Source organism: Enhydra lutris, unplaced genomic scaffold (assembly GCF_002288905.1).
Source record: "Enhydra lutris kenyoni isolate GAN:26980312 unplaced genomic scaffold, ASM228890v2 scaffoldscaffold90, whole genome shotgun sequence".
In the NCBI taxonomy this organism is placed as follows: Eukaryota; Metazoa; Chordata; class Mammalia; order Carnivora; family Mustelidae; genus Enhydra; species Enhydra lutris.
This window is the reverse complement of record NW_019154174.1, coordinates 1080154-1096195: the sequence shown is the minus strand read 5'-3', so window position 1 is coordinate 1096195 and position 16042 is coordinate 1080154. Positions and strand designations below refer to the sequence as shown.

Sequence of the window (16042 nt, the reverse complement as noted above, 5' to 3'; positions counted from 1 at the left end):
CCGGACGGGGGAAGCGGAGGAGGCGGGTCTCCATAGAAACGTCCACCTGTTTCCGGCCAGGCTGTGAGAGATTAGGGGCTGCTGCGGGGGCCAATCTCAGCTAGCTCGCTTTTTCCCAGCGGCCTCTGCGGGAGCGGTGGGTGTTGTACACAATCATCATGGCGGCGGCCGGAGCCCCGGATGGTGAGTGGGGCGGGGGTGGCGAGCGCCCTGTTTGGGCCCAGGTGAAGCGGGCCCCCGGGGGGGATGCGGCCCGGTCCGGTGGAGAGTAGCCTGGCTCGGAAGCGGAGGTCCGGCCTCGCCCGAGCAGGGTTCAGTCCCAGGCCCAACCTGCGGCGAGCGCCCACCCCCTAACCCCCTTGCAGGCATGGAGGAACCTGGCATGGACACGGAGGCCGAGACGGTGGCGACCGAGGTCCCCGCGCGGCCCCTGAATTGCGTCGAGGCCGAAGCCGGGGCGGAGGCGGCAGCGGAGGACTCCTGCGCGGCTCGAGGTAGCCTGCAGCCGGCCCCGGCCCAGCCCCCTGGGGACCCTGCGGCCCAGGCCTCGGTCAGCAACGGCGAGGATGCGGGCGGCGGCGCAGGCAGGGAGCTGGTGGACCTGAAGATCATCTGGAATAAGACTAAGCACGACGTGAAATTCCCCTTGGATAGCACAGGCTCCGAGCTAAAACAGAAGATTCACTCGATTACAGGTAATCGCAGTGGTAATGTCCAGCGACAGGCAGCCTTCCCCACCGCGCCTTTCGACTTCTAGTGCTCGCACTGTGCTAGGCACCGCGCTGGCCACTCTCTTTGCATCCGCTCCCTCAATGCTGGGAATAATTCTCCGGAGTAAGTACTAGTATGTCCATTATTCAGATGGGGAAGATGAGACCCAAGGTGATAGAGCCAGAAAGTGGCTGAGCCGAGATTCAGGCCCGGGTCTGACTCTTAGGCCCAGGCTTCCAATCAGTGCTGCTCCAGACATCTCTAATGAAAATCATCTGAGGCACATGTTAAATTTACAGCCCCTAACCCTTTTCCCTGAAGAGTTTGATTCAATGGATCTGGAATGTGGCCAGGAATTTATTTTTAGCAAATATCTTGGGTAATTCTGATAAGGGAAATTTAGGAAACATTGCTGGTGACTCTGGTGCTGGGCCCTTCACAGATACTCACATTTAGTTTTTAGTCTTGTCTCGTTTACAACACTTTACCAACTGAAATGACTTTTTTTAAGCTTGCTTTCTGTAGCCTGTGAGCACATGGTAAAAACAAGAACTTCATCCTTTCTGGTTTCTGTATAACTGAGGCCTGTGGATTCTCAGTATTTGTGTCATCAGAGGCTTGAGGAACAACTTGGAATGAATGATAGCTAACATTATCGAATGATGACTTAATGCCTGACACTGCCCTAAATGTTGTTTTATTTCTTAATCCTTAAAAGAAGTCTACGCAGAAGGAAATCCTGCCATCACAATTATAAAATTTTGGAAACCGGCTCAGAGAGGTTGTGAGTTGCCTGAGCACACAAAGGTGCTGGAGCAGTATTCATTTCCAGGTCTGTTGCCGAACGGTTCTGGTCCAGATACATTTTTCTTTTCTTTCTTTTTTTTTTTTTTTTAAAGACTTTATTTATTTATTTGACAGAGAGAGATCACAAGTAGGCAGAGAGGCAGGCAGAGAGAGGGGAAAGCAGGCTCCCCGCCAAGCAGAGAGCCCGATGTGGAACTTGATCCCAGGACCCTGGGATCATGACTTGAGCTGAAGGCAGAGGCTTTAACCCACTGAGCCCCCCAGGCGCCCCAGATACATTTTTCATCCCTCCCTTTCATTGTGTCCTTTTCCCAAGGTCTCCCCCCTGCCATGCAGAAAGTCATGTATAAGGGACTCGTCCCTGAGGATAAGACGTTGAGAGAAATAAAAGTGACCAGCGGAGCCAAGATCATGGTAGTTGGCTCCACGATAAATGATGTTTTAGCCGTAAACACACCCAAAGATGCTGCCCAGCAGGGTGCAAAGGCCGAAGAGAACAAGAAGGAGCCGCTCTGCAGGCAGAAGGTGAGTCCATCATGTGACTGCTAGTCCTGGGAAGTTTGAGGCTTTGTCCTCTGGAGCCTTGGCTGGTTATAGTCTCCCTAGAATAAGCTCCTTTTCGGACAGGGTCCGTGATGGAAATTTATGGCAGCGTTGGGTGCGGCTGGCTGTTGAGTGGAGGTGACAACTACCTGAGATTTGCAACTTTGTCTCATCCGGCGGGTCAGTGTGTCTCAAGTCTATTTACTTTAGGATATGGCCTTTGTACAGGCAGGCTTCAGACCAGGTATTGAAAGGAATCTGACATGGGTTTCTCTCCTCTAGTGCCAGGGAAAAATGCCACCAGGGGAATTCACCCCCCATTTTGTACAAGTTGCTTACCTTTGTGTTTTGGTCCGTGGCTTCCCCCAAGTCAACAAGCCATTTCTGGATAGCCATAGAGCTCAGCAGCTTTCAGACTTCCTCTGAAGCTGACTTTTTCAGGAAGCCTAATGAAGCTGACTAGGAACATAACTATACTGGCTTTGGCTTTGGGGTTTTTTTTTTTTTCCCTTCCTGGTTCATGAAATGGGGGCCTGATTTTTTTTTTTTTTTTTATATCCTGTTGCTCATTTTGGGTGGAAGAGATCCAGCCTTGTCTTGTGCTCACTGTAGCCCTTAAAATTCTTTCTGTAATTAGGAAAAGTGAGAGTATTTTACTGCAGAGGGAACTGGTAGGAAGAACCATCACTTGCAACCTTACCACCCAGCAAACCCCACTTATTGTCATGGAGTCTCTTGGCCACGGCTAGCAGCTTTCCAGGAAAACAGATAGTCTCAACTTAACCTGTGTCCCGAGCACAGTAGGTCACTTTGGGGTTTTTTTGCTTGTTGTTGTTTTTCTTGTTTTTTTTTGTTTGTTTGTTTGTTTGTTTTTTTTTAGAACAGTTCGAACCAAGATCAGTTTTAGTGATTCTAGGCACCAAGGCATATGGCTAGTAGTGTGAGAAGGATACAGTTTTGTTACAGGCCCGTAATCCTCTTTATGTGCTTCCAAAACCTGACCAGGCGTTAAAACTTGACCAGAATTAGTGTGAATGTCCATGTTTTGCTGTAGGAACATTAATGTGTTTGAATGACAATGTACCGCCCCAGATCTAGAGAGGATAACATATAACATATTTTAAGTGGTATTGTTTTTATAAAGTCTGTAAGACTTGGTTCTTATAATCTAGAACATCTGCTTATAAGGTTTTAGATGAGGAGTTATAAATCTATGTTAACATCTGAAAGGTATTCATTTGGACCCTTTCACCCCCAAATATGGGGTCAGAATGTAACAATTGACTTTTTTTTCCCACTTGCCTGTTTCCTCTGCCACATACATGAAATTATCAAATGTGAGTATGTCAGAAGTGAGTGAATGTCCCCACTGGTCACGCCCTTGGAATATTACACGCTGCTTCTTTTTTTTTTTTTTTTTAAGATTTTATTTATTTGACAGAGATCACAAGTAGGCAGAGAGGCAGACAGAGAGAGGAGGAATCAGGCTCCCCGCTGAGCAGAGAGCCCGATGTGGGACTCGATCCCAGGACCCTGAGATCATGACCCGAGCCGAAGGCAGAGGCTTAACCCACTGAGCCACCCAGGTGCCCCTAAATATTACACGCTTCTTAAACATAGCTTTTGAGTTACTGATGGTAGCTTAATAGCCTTAAAACTGTTTTCCACAGCACAGGGACAATTCTTCCAAAAGATGCTTGGGAGGTAGGAGTCAAATTAAGTTATTAATGTCTGTTGCTCTGTTTCATTGATGCTAGTTATGAGGCCTTAACGTGGCCTAATGAGAGGGACCTGTTCTCCTGGCTTTTTGTCACCTTACTCAGGAATCTGAGGCTGATCCCTATGGGGACCCTTTGCTAGCAGTCTGGCAATACTGAGTCTATCCCCGCCAGAGGGTTTCTGCCCTGCCAGGGAGGGTTTGAATTGGCTCATGACCCTGCGGTGCTTCAGTTTGGTGGCCGTTGTTCCCCTTCACTCACTTGCTGCCCCATAGTTTCAGCTTTACCATTTGGTAAAGTGACCAGTGACCTATAAAGCCACCAGCGGAGAGGAGACACGCTAAGGCATTTGGGCTGCTCAAGAGCTGTTTTAGGGAGCCATGAGCCTAATGAGAACCCTTAACAAGCTGCCTCAAACCCGGGGGTGCGGGGGGAAGTTGGGCACAGGATCAGAGACTTGTTAATGTCAGTCTGTGGAGTAATTGGCATTTATCTTGGAAATAGGTCTCTCCTGGCCTGTGTAGCTGAGGTTGAGGGCGGGGCAGTGGGGAAGAATTCTACAGTAGTCTGAGTTTCCATTTGCTGAAGAAATGCCCCTTGTAGGCCGTTAGGTTGATCACCAGCATCGTCTTAAGTTTCTTTGGAAGTTTAAGTTGACAGAAATGGCTGTCATTTTGTACCTACTAGAACACCACCACCATTTGCCGTTCTCTTTAGCCCAATGTTTCGTCCTTTCAGTGGCGATTTTTTTGGTCAGAGGAGGAAATAGTTTATTTGAACTCGCAATCTGGAAACCTTAGTTGCTCTAGAACTTTGCTGTCTAATATAACAGCCACATAAAGCTTATTAAAATTCAGTAAAATCGAGAACTTACTTCCTTAGTTACATTAGCCACATTTCAAGTGCTTCCTAGACCCAAGTGTCTTGTGGCTGTTGTTTTAGGCAGCACAGAGGTAGGATATTTCTGTCAACGGAGACATCACTGCCAGACAGCACTGCCCTTTAATGTCAAAGGACGCATAATCTGTACACATTGAAAGCTTTTGAACCGAAATAGGAAGGCTTTTTTCCTCTTTCAGAAAGGTAGTAATATGACTAACACATAGTCAGCTATTTCATTTATCATTTCTTCTGACTTACATTCCAGCAACACAGGAAAGTGTTGGATAAAGGAAAGCCCGAAGATGTGATGCCATCTGTTAAGGGTGCCCAGGTAAGCCAGATTCCTTTGTGACAGCTCTGAAAACGCACCAGGCCCACCTTCTGACTCCCTGAGGTTCCTGTGATCACGTCCTCATGTCCTGTCCCTTGTCCTTCCCTGTCTTTGTTTCTGGTCCCTGTCTCTCACTGTGCTCCTGTGCCTCCAGGAGCACCTGCCAACGGTACCCTTATCTGGCATGTACAACAAGTCCGGAGGCAAAGTGAGACTCACCTTCAAGCTGGAACAAGACCAGCTGTGGATTGGCACTAAAGGTAGGTTCCTGCTCTCGGCCTCTTCCCGGCTCGCTGCCTCGGGCACCCAGCAGCACTCGGTCACGGGTGCGACTGTGCTTCTCCTGAAATCTCTCTCTTCACTGTGCTTTGCGTGCCCCTGGCTTTTTGTCTTTGCTTTTAGATGCTCACCTTCTGTTTGGACCCTTTTCCCTCATTCTTTTCAGTCTTATGTCAGGGCCAGTCCATCAACAGTGGCTCTTCACTTGTACCCAAAACTAGGTCCCAGATGTGTAGTCTAAGGGCCAGGTCTGGCCCCCAGACCAGAGTTTTTTGGATTTACACACATTATGTAAAAATCAGAGAGATTTCACTTGATCTGATGTGGGGGTTTTTGGGCTTCTCTTGAAAAAAAAAAAAGAAAGAAAAAAAAAAGTCAAAAGATGTAGGCATTCTGGACCTGCATTCTCACATGGCAGCGATCGGCTGGAGCCAAAGTAGTAGGTTCAGATGAGCCATGTCACAGTCCTCACTGTCCGTGGGCTTCGTATGGAGCCAGCTTTGTTCATGAAATGTCACCTGCCTGGCCCCTGGAGGTCAGAGTTTGTCCCCGTACTGGGTGCATTTTCCTGGTACCGTGGACCCGCCCCTCCCTCCCTGCCTGTTTGTGCTCTGCCTGCCTCCACCTACCCCTGCCTGTGCCTGGTGGGGCGGGCTTGCTGCTTGCTGTTGGCTGGGAATTGTCTCTGACTCTCCTCCCCTTCTATTCCCCCAGATGGTTCAAAGTCTTGTCAGTGACACTCCAGAATTATCTGTGTCCCTTTTTTTTGCCACTCTGTTGTGCCAATTAAGACTCCTAGCATCTTTAAAGGTTTGTTAAAGCAAGTTAACCTATTTCCCTGCCCTGTCTGTGTTCTGTTTTGTCCTACCCATCTTCCTCCCTGGTTCCCATGCTCAGAAACCTTTGGCCTGGAAGAGCCAAGTTCAGATGCCTAAACGTAGTGTCCAGTGTTGTCAGATTTTAGACCCAGCCTCCTGCCCCGCTTGCCTCATTACACGCTGGGGGCTTCAGCTGCACCAGCCTGCAGTTCCCACCGTGCTCCGCACGGCCTCACATCTTCGCTCCTGCCGGGCACTTACCTGGAATGCCTTCTTCCCATTCCTCGTTGTTAATAAAATCTCCAGAGGCCCTACTTAAGTGTCCTCTCCTAACGAAGCCTTCCCCGACGCCTTCCCCACCCTCCAAATGAATTGCTGCCGCTTCTGATCATAGGACGCTCCATTTACCTCCCCAGAGCACTCATTACTCTCTGACTTGTCTGTCCCCCTGTTAGATTCCCGGAGGGAACCGAACATGACTAATTCACCTGGTTCTGGCCAGCACTGTAGGTATTCAGTGTTCGAGGTAAATGCTAAAGAGAGGTATAGGGGGTCCCGTCATGTAAGGTTGACTGGTTTCAGGGACAGGCCATTTGGTATGACTCTGCTTCGCGTGGGACCCCAGATTTACAGGAAGTAATCAGCGGGGCGGTGGGGCGTGAGGCTTTTTGTCATCCCGAGTGCCAACGCAGGTATTCTCACTTGTCACTCTGCTGGTCCTTAAATAAGTAAACATAGCCCAAAATGCCAAACCGCAGGAGTTTTCTCACAATTTTATGAGAATCTGCTACATCTCCTTCCTTTCACCCTCAACTCTAACTGCATGGTCAGAGCAAGCGTTGCAGAACATGTAGGGGCTTCCTGGGTCTTCCCACCGGCCTTTGGACCCTTCTCCGGGGTCACACGATCAGTGCTCATCCACCGTGAGCTGCCCTGCGTCTGTCAGACCCTTCCTCGGCTGTGACTTCGCAGGCGACTTTGCTTAGTTCTCCGTCGTGGCACTGACTTCCCCAGTTCTGCCTCTTCCTCCACTTGCGCTCTCTCTTCCGGGCAGTCTGCTGGAAGGTAGCTGCTAAGGCTGATGCAGGAAGTTACCTGTGGGCCAGGGAGGCCAGTGAGGACTACGTCTGTAGGTGCTCATTGGTTCTTCGGGGAATGTCTCTGTGTTAGGAGGTTGTGTTAGGAAGCGTGTCCTCACCGCAGGCCCGAAGTGGACCCTCCCGTACCCGGGGTAGAGGTGTTCTCTCAGCTCGGAGGAGCTGCTGCTTTACCGCTTGGGCACCAAGGCAGCACTCGAAAGAATCTGGATAGGTTGGGGTTTCCGGGCTGTGGAAAGTGTCCTTTCTCACCAGCCTGCTGAAAGAGCATGGCCAAGAGTCCCGTCTTCATGGGCGCAGGGGCTGAGATTTTCGCTCCCACGCAGACCACTGTAGCCGTGTGTGGCAGGCAGTGTTCTTGCTGGCAGGGAATCTTGTCCTCTGGGCGTCCTGAGCACCCTCCCAGCAGGACAGCCCGTTCTGGGGAGTTGGCCACCAGCCACCGGCTTCATCTTTCCGCTGGCAAGAAGCTGCTGTGGGATGACAGCTGCTTGGCCCCTCTCCCGGTGGGGCGCTTCACAGCGTGACATTCAGGGGCGGCTCCTTGCAGCTTCAGCTGTCTCCGTGGGAGCATGGCAGGGAGCCTCACAGCCTCGGGCAGGGAACGTGGCAGGGAGAAGCGGCCGGGGGAGTATGTGCCCAGTGCGGAGGGGCGTCCAGCCTGATCGAGCTCATTGCTGTCACTCAGGAATGTGGGCCCAGGATCGCGTTTTCAAGAGAAGCCAGAAATGTATCTTTTTGTGTGAAATCTCGGGACCTTTCAAGGTGGCTGGTGTTTTTAAAAGTTTCAGTCTTAAAAACAGCTGCCAGTCAGATCCTGCCTGTGGGTCACTGTTTGAGAGCCACTGAAAGTCACAGCCAGAATGGACACCTTCACGTCCATTCTCCCCACCCCCCATTTTTCAGACACCAAGGCCCATGGAATGGAAGTAAAATATCTCCAGTCACCAGCTAGACTAGAGCCCAGGCCTCTAAATTCCAGTCTGTTTTTTCCCCTCCTCATCCATTGGCCGATTCTCTTTTCCAGAATTTTCTTTCTGCAAAGGCTGTCATGATTTTTTCCGACTTGATTTAACTTTGCTGATAACGTCCCGGTCCCTGCTGTGTCTGCCGCTCCTGGGGGGTGGGTTCTTGTTGCACAGACACTGCGCCCCCTCCTGCCTTCATGCCCCGCCCTGCGACACTGGCCTCACTTCCTGCAGGCTCCTCTCACTCCTGCCATCCCTCACTGCCGCCTCTTTCTTACCTGCCACCCTTGAAGTTGCTGCAAAGTGTCTTCTGACCCCCCTGTGATAAGTGATACCTTGAGGGTTGATCGCAAGAGGTTGTAAATGTTTTAAGAGCACTTCCTCAGGTGTGCGTATGTGGAGGGTTGGGGGGTCGGGAGAGGGAAGGGTTGTGGGGAGGGCAAATGAGGATGGGCTAGAGACTAGTAGAAACCCCAAGCACTCCCTGCCTGTGCGAGCCACAGGGGCATGCTGTTGCCTCTGTTCTCGGTCCTCTTGACTGCCCCTCCCCCAGGTGCCAAAGACCTTAGCCAGTGCTGGGCTCAGGCAAGAAGGCTGCAGTGGAAATCCTTGGGTGTTTATAAATTGCCAGACTTTAAGAAAATCACACAGGAAAGCACTATCTCTGCTCTCAGAGGCCTTTAATATATGCTATGGCCAATCCTGTTCCCGTTTGCTCCCAAGAAGTTCACATCTGCCAAGCAGAGCCCTGGGTGCGGTGGTCAGACGACCCTGTCCCATCGTCCTTAGAGCACGTGGGAGACTTGAGATTACGGTAGAACCCAGAGCCGCCAGCCCTGATAAGGGACTGCTGAGTCACAGGAGTGGACAGGAGGGCCTTTGAGTAATCTCTGTAATCCCTCTCAACTAGAGCGGACTGAGAAATTGCCCATGGGCTCCATTAAAAATGTGGTCAGTGAACCTATCGAAGGACACGAAGACTACCACATGATGGTAAGTAGCCCGGCGTGGTTTAGCCTCTCACTGCACTCCCGCTTCTGCTCATCTAGCAGGGACCGGAGTTCTAACGAAGCTTTCTTAACCGAAGAAGCAAACTCAGTATTCCGAAGACGCACAGTTTTAAGACCCTCACATTTTCTTCATCTCCTTAGAACTCAATCCATGATCTAAGTTCATTTTTGCAACACCCGCCCCCCAATCAGTTTAAAGGGGATATGTTTTCCTAGCTTTATCCTCCTCTCATTTGTATTATCTTTGTCTTTAGATCAGGAAAATAAACACAAAGAGGAGGATTGGCTTGTGGGTTTTCATCTTAAGTTTTGTCTTGCATATAAAACAAAATCTCCCACTAGCCTTGGCATCTGTGAGGACACAGATGGTCCCCTTTCTGTGGTGGTGGTGCTCTTCCCAGGTGGCCGAGGACATCGTGGGGAGGACAGGGTCTGTGATCGTCATTCCGCACGGAGGTTTACTCTGAAGAGAGCAGGCCGTTCTTTCTTGAGATAGAATGTTTGGAGGCATTTCCCAGGTTTGTGCGGAGCAAAGCCGAGAGTTCAGGGATGCAGGGCATGGAGTGAAGTGCAGTGCTCGGGCATGCCCCCGAATTTTCCCAGCACGGTTGGGAGGGGCCACTTTAGGAGTGAAGTTTAGTTACTCCGACAGGGACCTGCCGGGAGCCAGCTGTAGGATGGGGCAAGGGCTGCCCGCCTTCTCCAGCCGAGGGGGCAGACTTTTTAGCATGTGGCCACCAGCACTATGGGTGTGTCAGCCCCGTTGCAGGACTGAGGAGCAGCTAGTGCTTTGACCTGTGCATTGGGGTTACAAAGGTCCCCAGCAGAGGGAGGCATTGGAAGATCCCAGGGAAAGTGCGATTTGGTGGTAGGGAGGTCTCTGTGCAGATGGCCGGGCCCCTCTTTTGCCCTGTTGGTGTCTGTCCACTCAGAGGCGCTGAAGCCAGTCCATGATTGGGCTTGCAGTCCCGGTACTGCAGGCTCCTGGGTGTCCTGAGAGTGACAGCGTCACTGGGGCTGCTGTCCTTCCGCCCCTCCTCCTTAAAGGATTGCAGACAGATTTGTTCTGCCTACTCGTTTATTTTTCCCGTTTACAAAGTCGGCTTCTAGATATTGTCAGCTGGGCCCCTTCGCTCCCTTTTGAAATGTTCATCTCCCCCATGTTGCCCTGTGGCATTCGCAGCCCCGCTTTGCAAACAACCCTGTGAGTGGGAGTCCCAGTAGGTTGAGGGGACCATCTCAGACATCCTTTAGGAAATCAGTTTGGATGGCTAATGCTTTAATACTCAGTTCAAATGCTTTTTTCTCTCGGGTCATTTCTGGCAGAGAGGAGTGCTGATAGTCCCTTCTCTTCACTAAACGCCGTGGAGTGGCACCTTGACCTCTCTCTGAATGAAAGTACTCTGCTCGTTTTGCAGGTGTCATTTCAGCAGCTAGATTAATGGTGTCATAGGTCACATCAGGGAGGGATGGCGGTGCTTTTCATTCTTAGGGAAATGTTTAAAAATGCAGAAGAGAACAGAGAAGACTGTAACAAACTCAGATATCCATCACCAAGAAATGACTGTCGTAAATATTCTGTGAATTGCTTTAAGCTGTTTTTTTTTTTAATAAAAGAAAATCTACCCACAATGAATACGTCCCCATTGTCTTCCCCTCCCCCATTACCATGAGCATGATTTCTCATGTGGATCCTTCCCAGCTCTCTGCTTTGTGTTCGTATAAACCCATGAACAAGGTGCAGCACTGTTTTGTGTTTTTTTCAGTTTTCATAAAAGGTATCACGGTATGTATTGTTGTGCAACCAGCTGTGTTTGGTTCAGCATTGTGATTTGTCTCTATCAACTGTAGCTCCGGTTCATACCTTTGGAAAAGGATCCCGCATTCATACAAATAGGCCATGTCCCTTTTAATTGTGCATTTCCTAACGGATGGAGATGGAGGTTGTTTCCAGGTCGTTACCAGTCGTGATGGTGCCGCTGTGAACATTTCAGATCTGTTTCTTTGTGCACGTGTGACAGTTTTTCTAGGGCAGTGGTTCTCAAACTGGTCTCTGGATTAGTAGCATGACATTGCCCGGGAGCTTGTTAGAAATGCAGATTCTCCGGCCGTGGACCTCCCAGATCAGATGCTCTAGGGGGTGGAGCCCAACGAGTCTGTTCTAACAAGCCTTCCGGATGCTTCTCATGCACACCCAAGTTTGGGAGCCACTGCTTTAGGCTCGGCTATGCTTAACTCTCCCACTACCTATGTTGGGGGGCGGGGTACAGGAGAATACTCCCTGTGTGCACAGTGTTTCCCCTTCCCTTAGGTACCTTCCTTCTCAGTCCCACCCCACCCCCAGCCCCCATGTTTGTCGCACTGCCTGCTCCGTCTCCCAGCCTCTGAAGTACCGCTTGGTTTTCCTTTTTCCCTTCCAGGCGTTTCAGTTGGGCCCCACGGAAGCCTCTTACTACTGGGTGTACTGGGTCCCAACTCAATATGTGGATGCAATCAAAGACACTGTGCTGGGGAAGTGGCAGTATTTTTGAAAGCACTTTCACCTCTGGCCCAGGAGACTGACCCAAAGTGAAGGACATTGCTGGGAGAGGCCTGCAGCATCCCTGGATTTCAGAGTTCTGGGACTTTGTTCAAAAACAAACAAAAAACCTATATCCACTCTAAGGTGATGTGGTGACTGAAGCCAGAGGTGATGTACTTTCACCATTAGCTTAATTTTAACTTAAAATCACCGGTTCCCTTTTCTGGCAGTCAGCTTCATACCATTTTTAAAGTCCATACCGTGGAAATCAATAAATCTGAGTTCCGAGCACGTTGTGTGGAATACTGTTCAGTGCGTTTGAGAGGAGATCTGCCAGTTTTATTTAGAAAGGAATGATCAAAAGCTTGCTGGTTTCCTTTTTATTTTATTTTTTTTAAGCGATTTTAACTGAGGTATTTTCATAAATCTTCGGTTGCAAACATTTGGACTGCGTTGTGATGAATTGGGTTTTGGTTTTGGTTTTTCTCATATAAAATTGTATGCAAAATGGAGGGGGGGTTAGTAAGCCATATTTTTCTGTCCATGGATTCAGATTTAATTCTTTTCCCTTTTTTATGTTCTCACTTCCTAGATTTGAATTTTTGTTTTAAAAACCCAAAGATGTCAGTTCCTGATTTTGTACCTCGTCGATGCTTCCTCTCCTGGCCTACCCCCCACCATGCTGCTGCTCGAGAATGCACGGTGGGAGAGGAAGAGCTGTTTGGTCTAGGGCAGGGAGTGCGCGCACCTGCTGCGCCGCGTGTCGAGCAGTGGAGTGTCTTACCATGACTCCCGTCTAAACGTCTTGCCCCTTGGACCCCAATCTCTGGGGAGTTCCACCTGCTGGTGTCCTGGTTGTCTGGTGCCCTCACTGATAGGGCTTTGAGAACCAGCCTGGCATGGGTGTGCCTGGGCTACACTGCCCAAAAGCCACAGCCCCCAGGCCGACAAAGTCCTCTTGAAGGAGGAGCTGGATGGAAGACCATTCCTACAGCCCTATAGCCACAGGCCCAGATCCTTCTTTCTTTCGAAGTTCTGAGAAATTCTTAAGCAGTCCAACGATTATTTCAATTATGCTTCTCCATTTGGTCCTTCTGCTCATACATTATGTTCAAGTGTCCTTCATCCCAGGTTCAGAGATGCTGCCTTTCCCAATAAAAGACATGTTGACCTAGTGGGTTGGCCGATGTGCTTAAACATCGAAAATGTGATAAATTGCTTTCGTGATTAGCTCACCCTCTTCTGGTTTTAGCCCTTAAGTTCTTGGTACACATGAGCTTCTGTTGTCTCCTTACGGCTTGATGAACTCGGACACGAGGGCGAGTCTCTTGGTGAATGATACCCTTTGTGCTCTTCGCTGTTTCTCTGCTGGCTGTCTTTGCAATTCTCCCCTCCCTGGCTGCAGGCTCTCATAGTAAGTTTTGGTGAGAGATTTTCCAAACTTCGCATTCTGGATTCTAGGCTGTTCCCCCTCATCCTGTGAAATGTAATTAGCATGTGTTCGCCTCAGATGACTAACCCTTGTGAGCCAGTTCCTGGTGACGCTCTGTGCCCTTCCCTTCCAAGCCGTAGTTCAGGAATCCAGCCCATGTAGACAGACTCGTGCTTTTCATGGGGTAGCCCTTGCCCAATTATACATCTGGGCAGGGAACTCTACTCTTGCTTTTTGGGGGGGGGGGCATACGTACCTCTTGTGAAGTGTAGCATCCAAGAAACCGCCTGTTCGTCATCCCTCGAAGGAGCAGTCACTGCGGCTTTTCTGTCCTCGTTGGCTTGCAGTTCCTGGAGAAAAAGGGCCGCTTTGCTACTTGTCAGAGCCTTCCTCTGCAGTGGACGGGTCTGCGGAGGAAACGCTGCCGTAGCAAGCAGAGGATCCTCTCAGTCTGAACACTGCCCTTTTTTGTTGGCCAGCGCCCCTGTCCTGGAGACGTGTCCTGACAGTGCCACACACCCACCTTTGTTCTCGTGAAGCAGGTGTCTCCATCCCCAGACTGGCCTCGCAGTGCTGCTCTCAGAGGCCCTTCCCGCCAGGTCTCCTTGTTTGCCCTGTTAAGTCGCTGCCCGCACCCTCTGTCCCTCTCACCTTCCTCCCAGTGAGAGCGTGTATGTCCCCTTGTTTCCCTGCTCCCCAAGGGCCAAACTGCTTCTCACTCAGGCTGCTGTCATTTCTAGACAGGACCAAAGCCTGCGTGAGTCTTTTTATTTTACGTAAAATGGTGCTTTTTTCCTTACTTCAAAATACTATATATAAATAATAATGTCAACGACATCTTTTCGTACAGAGCCGTTGGAGTATTGCTTTACAGAGCTCAGTAAATTTGCTAGAACGATCTCGAGCTCTAGCTCCTGACCCTGTCTGCATGGAGACCTTGCTGGGAGCCCTCGGGAGAGCAGAGGTGGACAGCACCAGAAGCCACTGGGAGAAGTATTTGACTAAGATCCATGTCTGGGTCACAGCAGTATTCCCGGTTTTTCCCTCGGTCCCGTGAGCGGTCTCTTCCTAACCTTGTTTTCGGTCCAGAATGTTCCGACTAAATCTGTGTTAGCAAATTGAAGTCCTTGTCCCCCTTGGTGGCATCACAGTGTTAATTTGTCCTCAGGATTGTTTCTGTGCAGTTCCTTCGCTGGGGTGGTGCCCTCCCTCACCATGGCAGAGGACGGGCACCAGGAGGAGCTGGTCCTGGGGAGGGGCTCAGCACGCAAGGAGCCAGGCTCGACATCTTTTCCCTGTTGGGAGCTTTGCCGAGCCTCCCCAGGGGCTGCTTTCTCCTCCAGGCTTTGTGCTGGCGATCATCCTCCGGGGCTTTGCTCACGGACAGCAGGCCTTTCTTCCCTCCCCGAGACCACTGGCAGAGCAATGACAGGGTCACCCCTGCCAGATGCCAGGCTCTCGCAGCTCTGTTCCTGTCAGTCTGGTCCTCTGAAAAGCTGACTCGCGAGCTGCTGGAACTCCTCTGGTATGAAGTATTTTAGTTGAAGCTGAGCCTTTCGCAAGTAGCGTTCGCTCTTTTTAGATGAGACTGAACTGAGCTGAGGGTGCTCCATGGACACAGTGGGGGCCCTCGAGGCCTCGGTAGGCTCCTTAGTTGCTGCTCTGCCTTACAAGGCCCAAAGAGACCAACTCTGCCACTTGGCCACGTCTCAGAAAAGTTGCCATATTTCAGCCAGAAGGGACTTGCTTTCCTCTTCTCTTCACTTTAACCATGTGCCTGGAGGAGCCGTCCTGGCTCTCGCACTTGGCCTACCCTTTCTTTGCTGGGGCAGCGAAGGGGAAGGGATAGACTCCGTGTGCCAGGGCCATGCAAGGGCAGGCTTGCTTTCCACCCCATCTTCTGAGGGAGACCTTTCTCTTGCTCCTTGCTGCTGTCTTCATGCCTGTTGTCTTGGAAAAGGATGGTCCCTTTGTCTGAAGGCTTTGTGAGGAAGTCCTCTCCGGCGAGGACTGGCACCTGTTTCCTTCCTAATAGGGCCGGACGGCCTCTCTGGAGTTACAGGTGGTCAGGAGCCCTCCGAAGGGCAGAATTTCTGGCCTCTCAACCTGCCAGGCTGGGTGGTTCTACTGCTTTCTAAATTTCTAGAAACCTCTTTCCTTTTCTTTCTTAAAGAGTTCTGCAGAATTATTTGACAATATACGTAAGTACCATGTTTCCTTGTGGTGTGCACTCTGTTCTGGTTTCTGTTTTTAAATCAAATGCCTGTTTGGGAGGAGATGAACGTATTTAGTCTATTAGATCTGCGCTGCTGGATTTTTTTTTTAAAGTGTAACCTTGACTAGCTGTCTTATTGTTTATCCTGTAAGATTAGTCTATCAATTAAAGTTTGATAATTAATTGCGTCTCCTTTTCCTTCCAATTTTTCACGCGCCTGCTCCATACTGGGGATAGACCGATATTTGGGACTAGGCCTGGGGTGTGGGTTTTTTTTGTTTTGTTTTTTTATTTTGCCAGCTGTGGTCTGCTATGTCACTCTTATTTATTTGGCTTTAAGTATAACCAAATTTGTTCCTATGCAAAACAGTTGGTACGATGACTCTGGTTTATTTCCTCTGTTAGCCAGAATGACCAACTGGTCAGTCAGATGTACTTGGGTTAGGGCAGCCCTCCTCTGTGCTCTGGCCTCCAGGCATCAGAGGGAAGCTGCTTCTTGTCCTTACGCTTTCTGACTAGTACCCTCTGTGACTTGCCCGAGGGGGTAACTGTTTCCCCAAACAGGACAAAACAGTCCTTGGCATGAAGAGTCATTATAGTTGGTCACAACTGGTTTTGATCCAGTATCATCCATGGGGCCCTCTCTCCTCTGCACACTTCATAAATGTTCCTGAAGGTTCTGGTCAAGTTGCCCTTCCCTGACCTCCCCT

At 50.1% G+C, this 16042-nt stretch overlaps 1 protein-coding gene across 5 annotated transcripts; it reads left to right on the top strand.

Annotated features, from left to right (window-relative positions):
• The first annotated feature begins 65 nt into the window (after positions 1-65).
• Positions 66-15515, top strand: LOC111162226 (ubiquitin family domain containing 1). Of its 5 annotated transcripts, none has more exons than XM_022526482.1 (8): positions 69-183; positions 366-695; positions 1430-1543; positions 1835-2043; positions 4927-4992; positions 5147-5252; positions 9065-9147; positions 13968-15515. In XM_022526482.1, the coding sequence occupies exons 1-8, from the start codon at positions 159-161 to the stop codon at positions 14172-14174; spliced, it is 1140 nt and encodes a 379-aa protein (XP_022382190.1). In that variant the 5' UTR covers positions 69-158; the 3' UTR covers positions 14175-15515. The 5 variants fall into 5 exon arrangements, with proteins under 5 accessions (XP_022382192.1, XP_022382190.1, XP_022382193.1 ...); XM_022526483.1 differs by lacking the exon at positions 13968-15515 and adding an exon at positions 11585-13364 and having other exon boundaries at positions 74-183; XM_022526484.1 differs by lacking the exons at positions 9065-9147; positions 13968-15515 and adding an exon at positions 6545-9056 and having other exon boundaries at positions 66-183.
• The last annotated feature ends 527 nt before the right edge of the window (positions 15516-16042 follow it).

What these genes read in the sequence shown, in the direction of transcription:
- LOC111162226 (XM_022526482.1), top strand. Translation starts at nt 159, where the DNA reads ATGGCGGCGGCCGGAGCCCCGGATG. An exon ending in GGCGGCCGGAGCCCCGGATG is followed by an intron (nt 184 to 365) that starts GTGAGTGGGGCG and finishes ACCCCCTTGCAG; the next exon opens with GCATGGAGGAACCTGGCATG. An exon ending in GAAGATTCACTCGATTACAG is followed by an intron (nt 696 to 1,429) that starts GTAATCGCAGTG and finishes AATCCTTAAAAG; the next exon opens with AAGTCTACGCAGAAGGAAAT.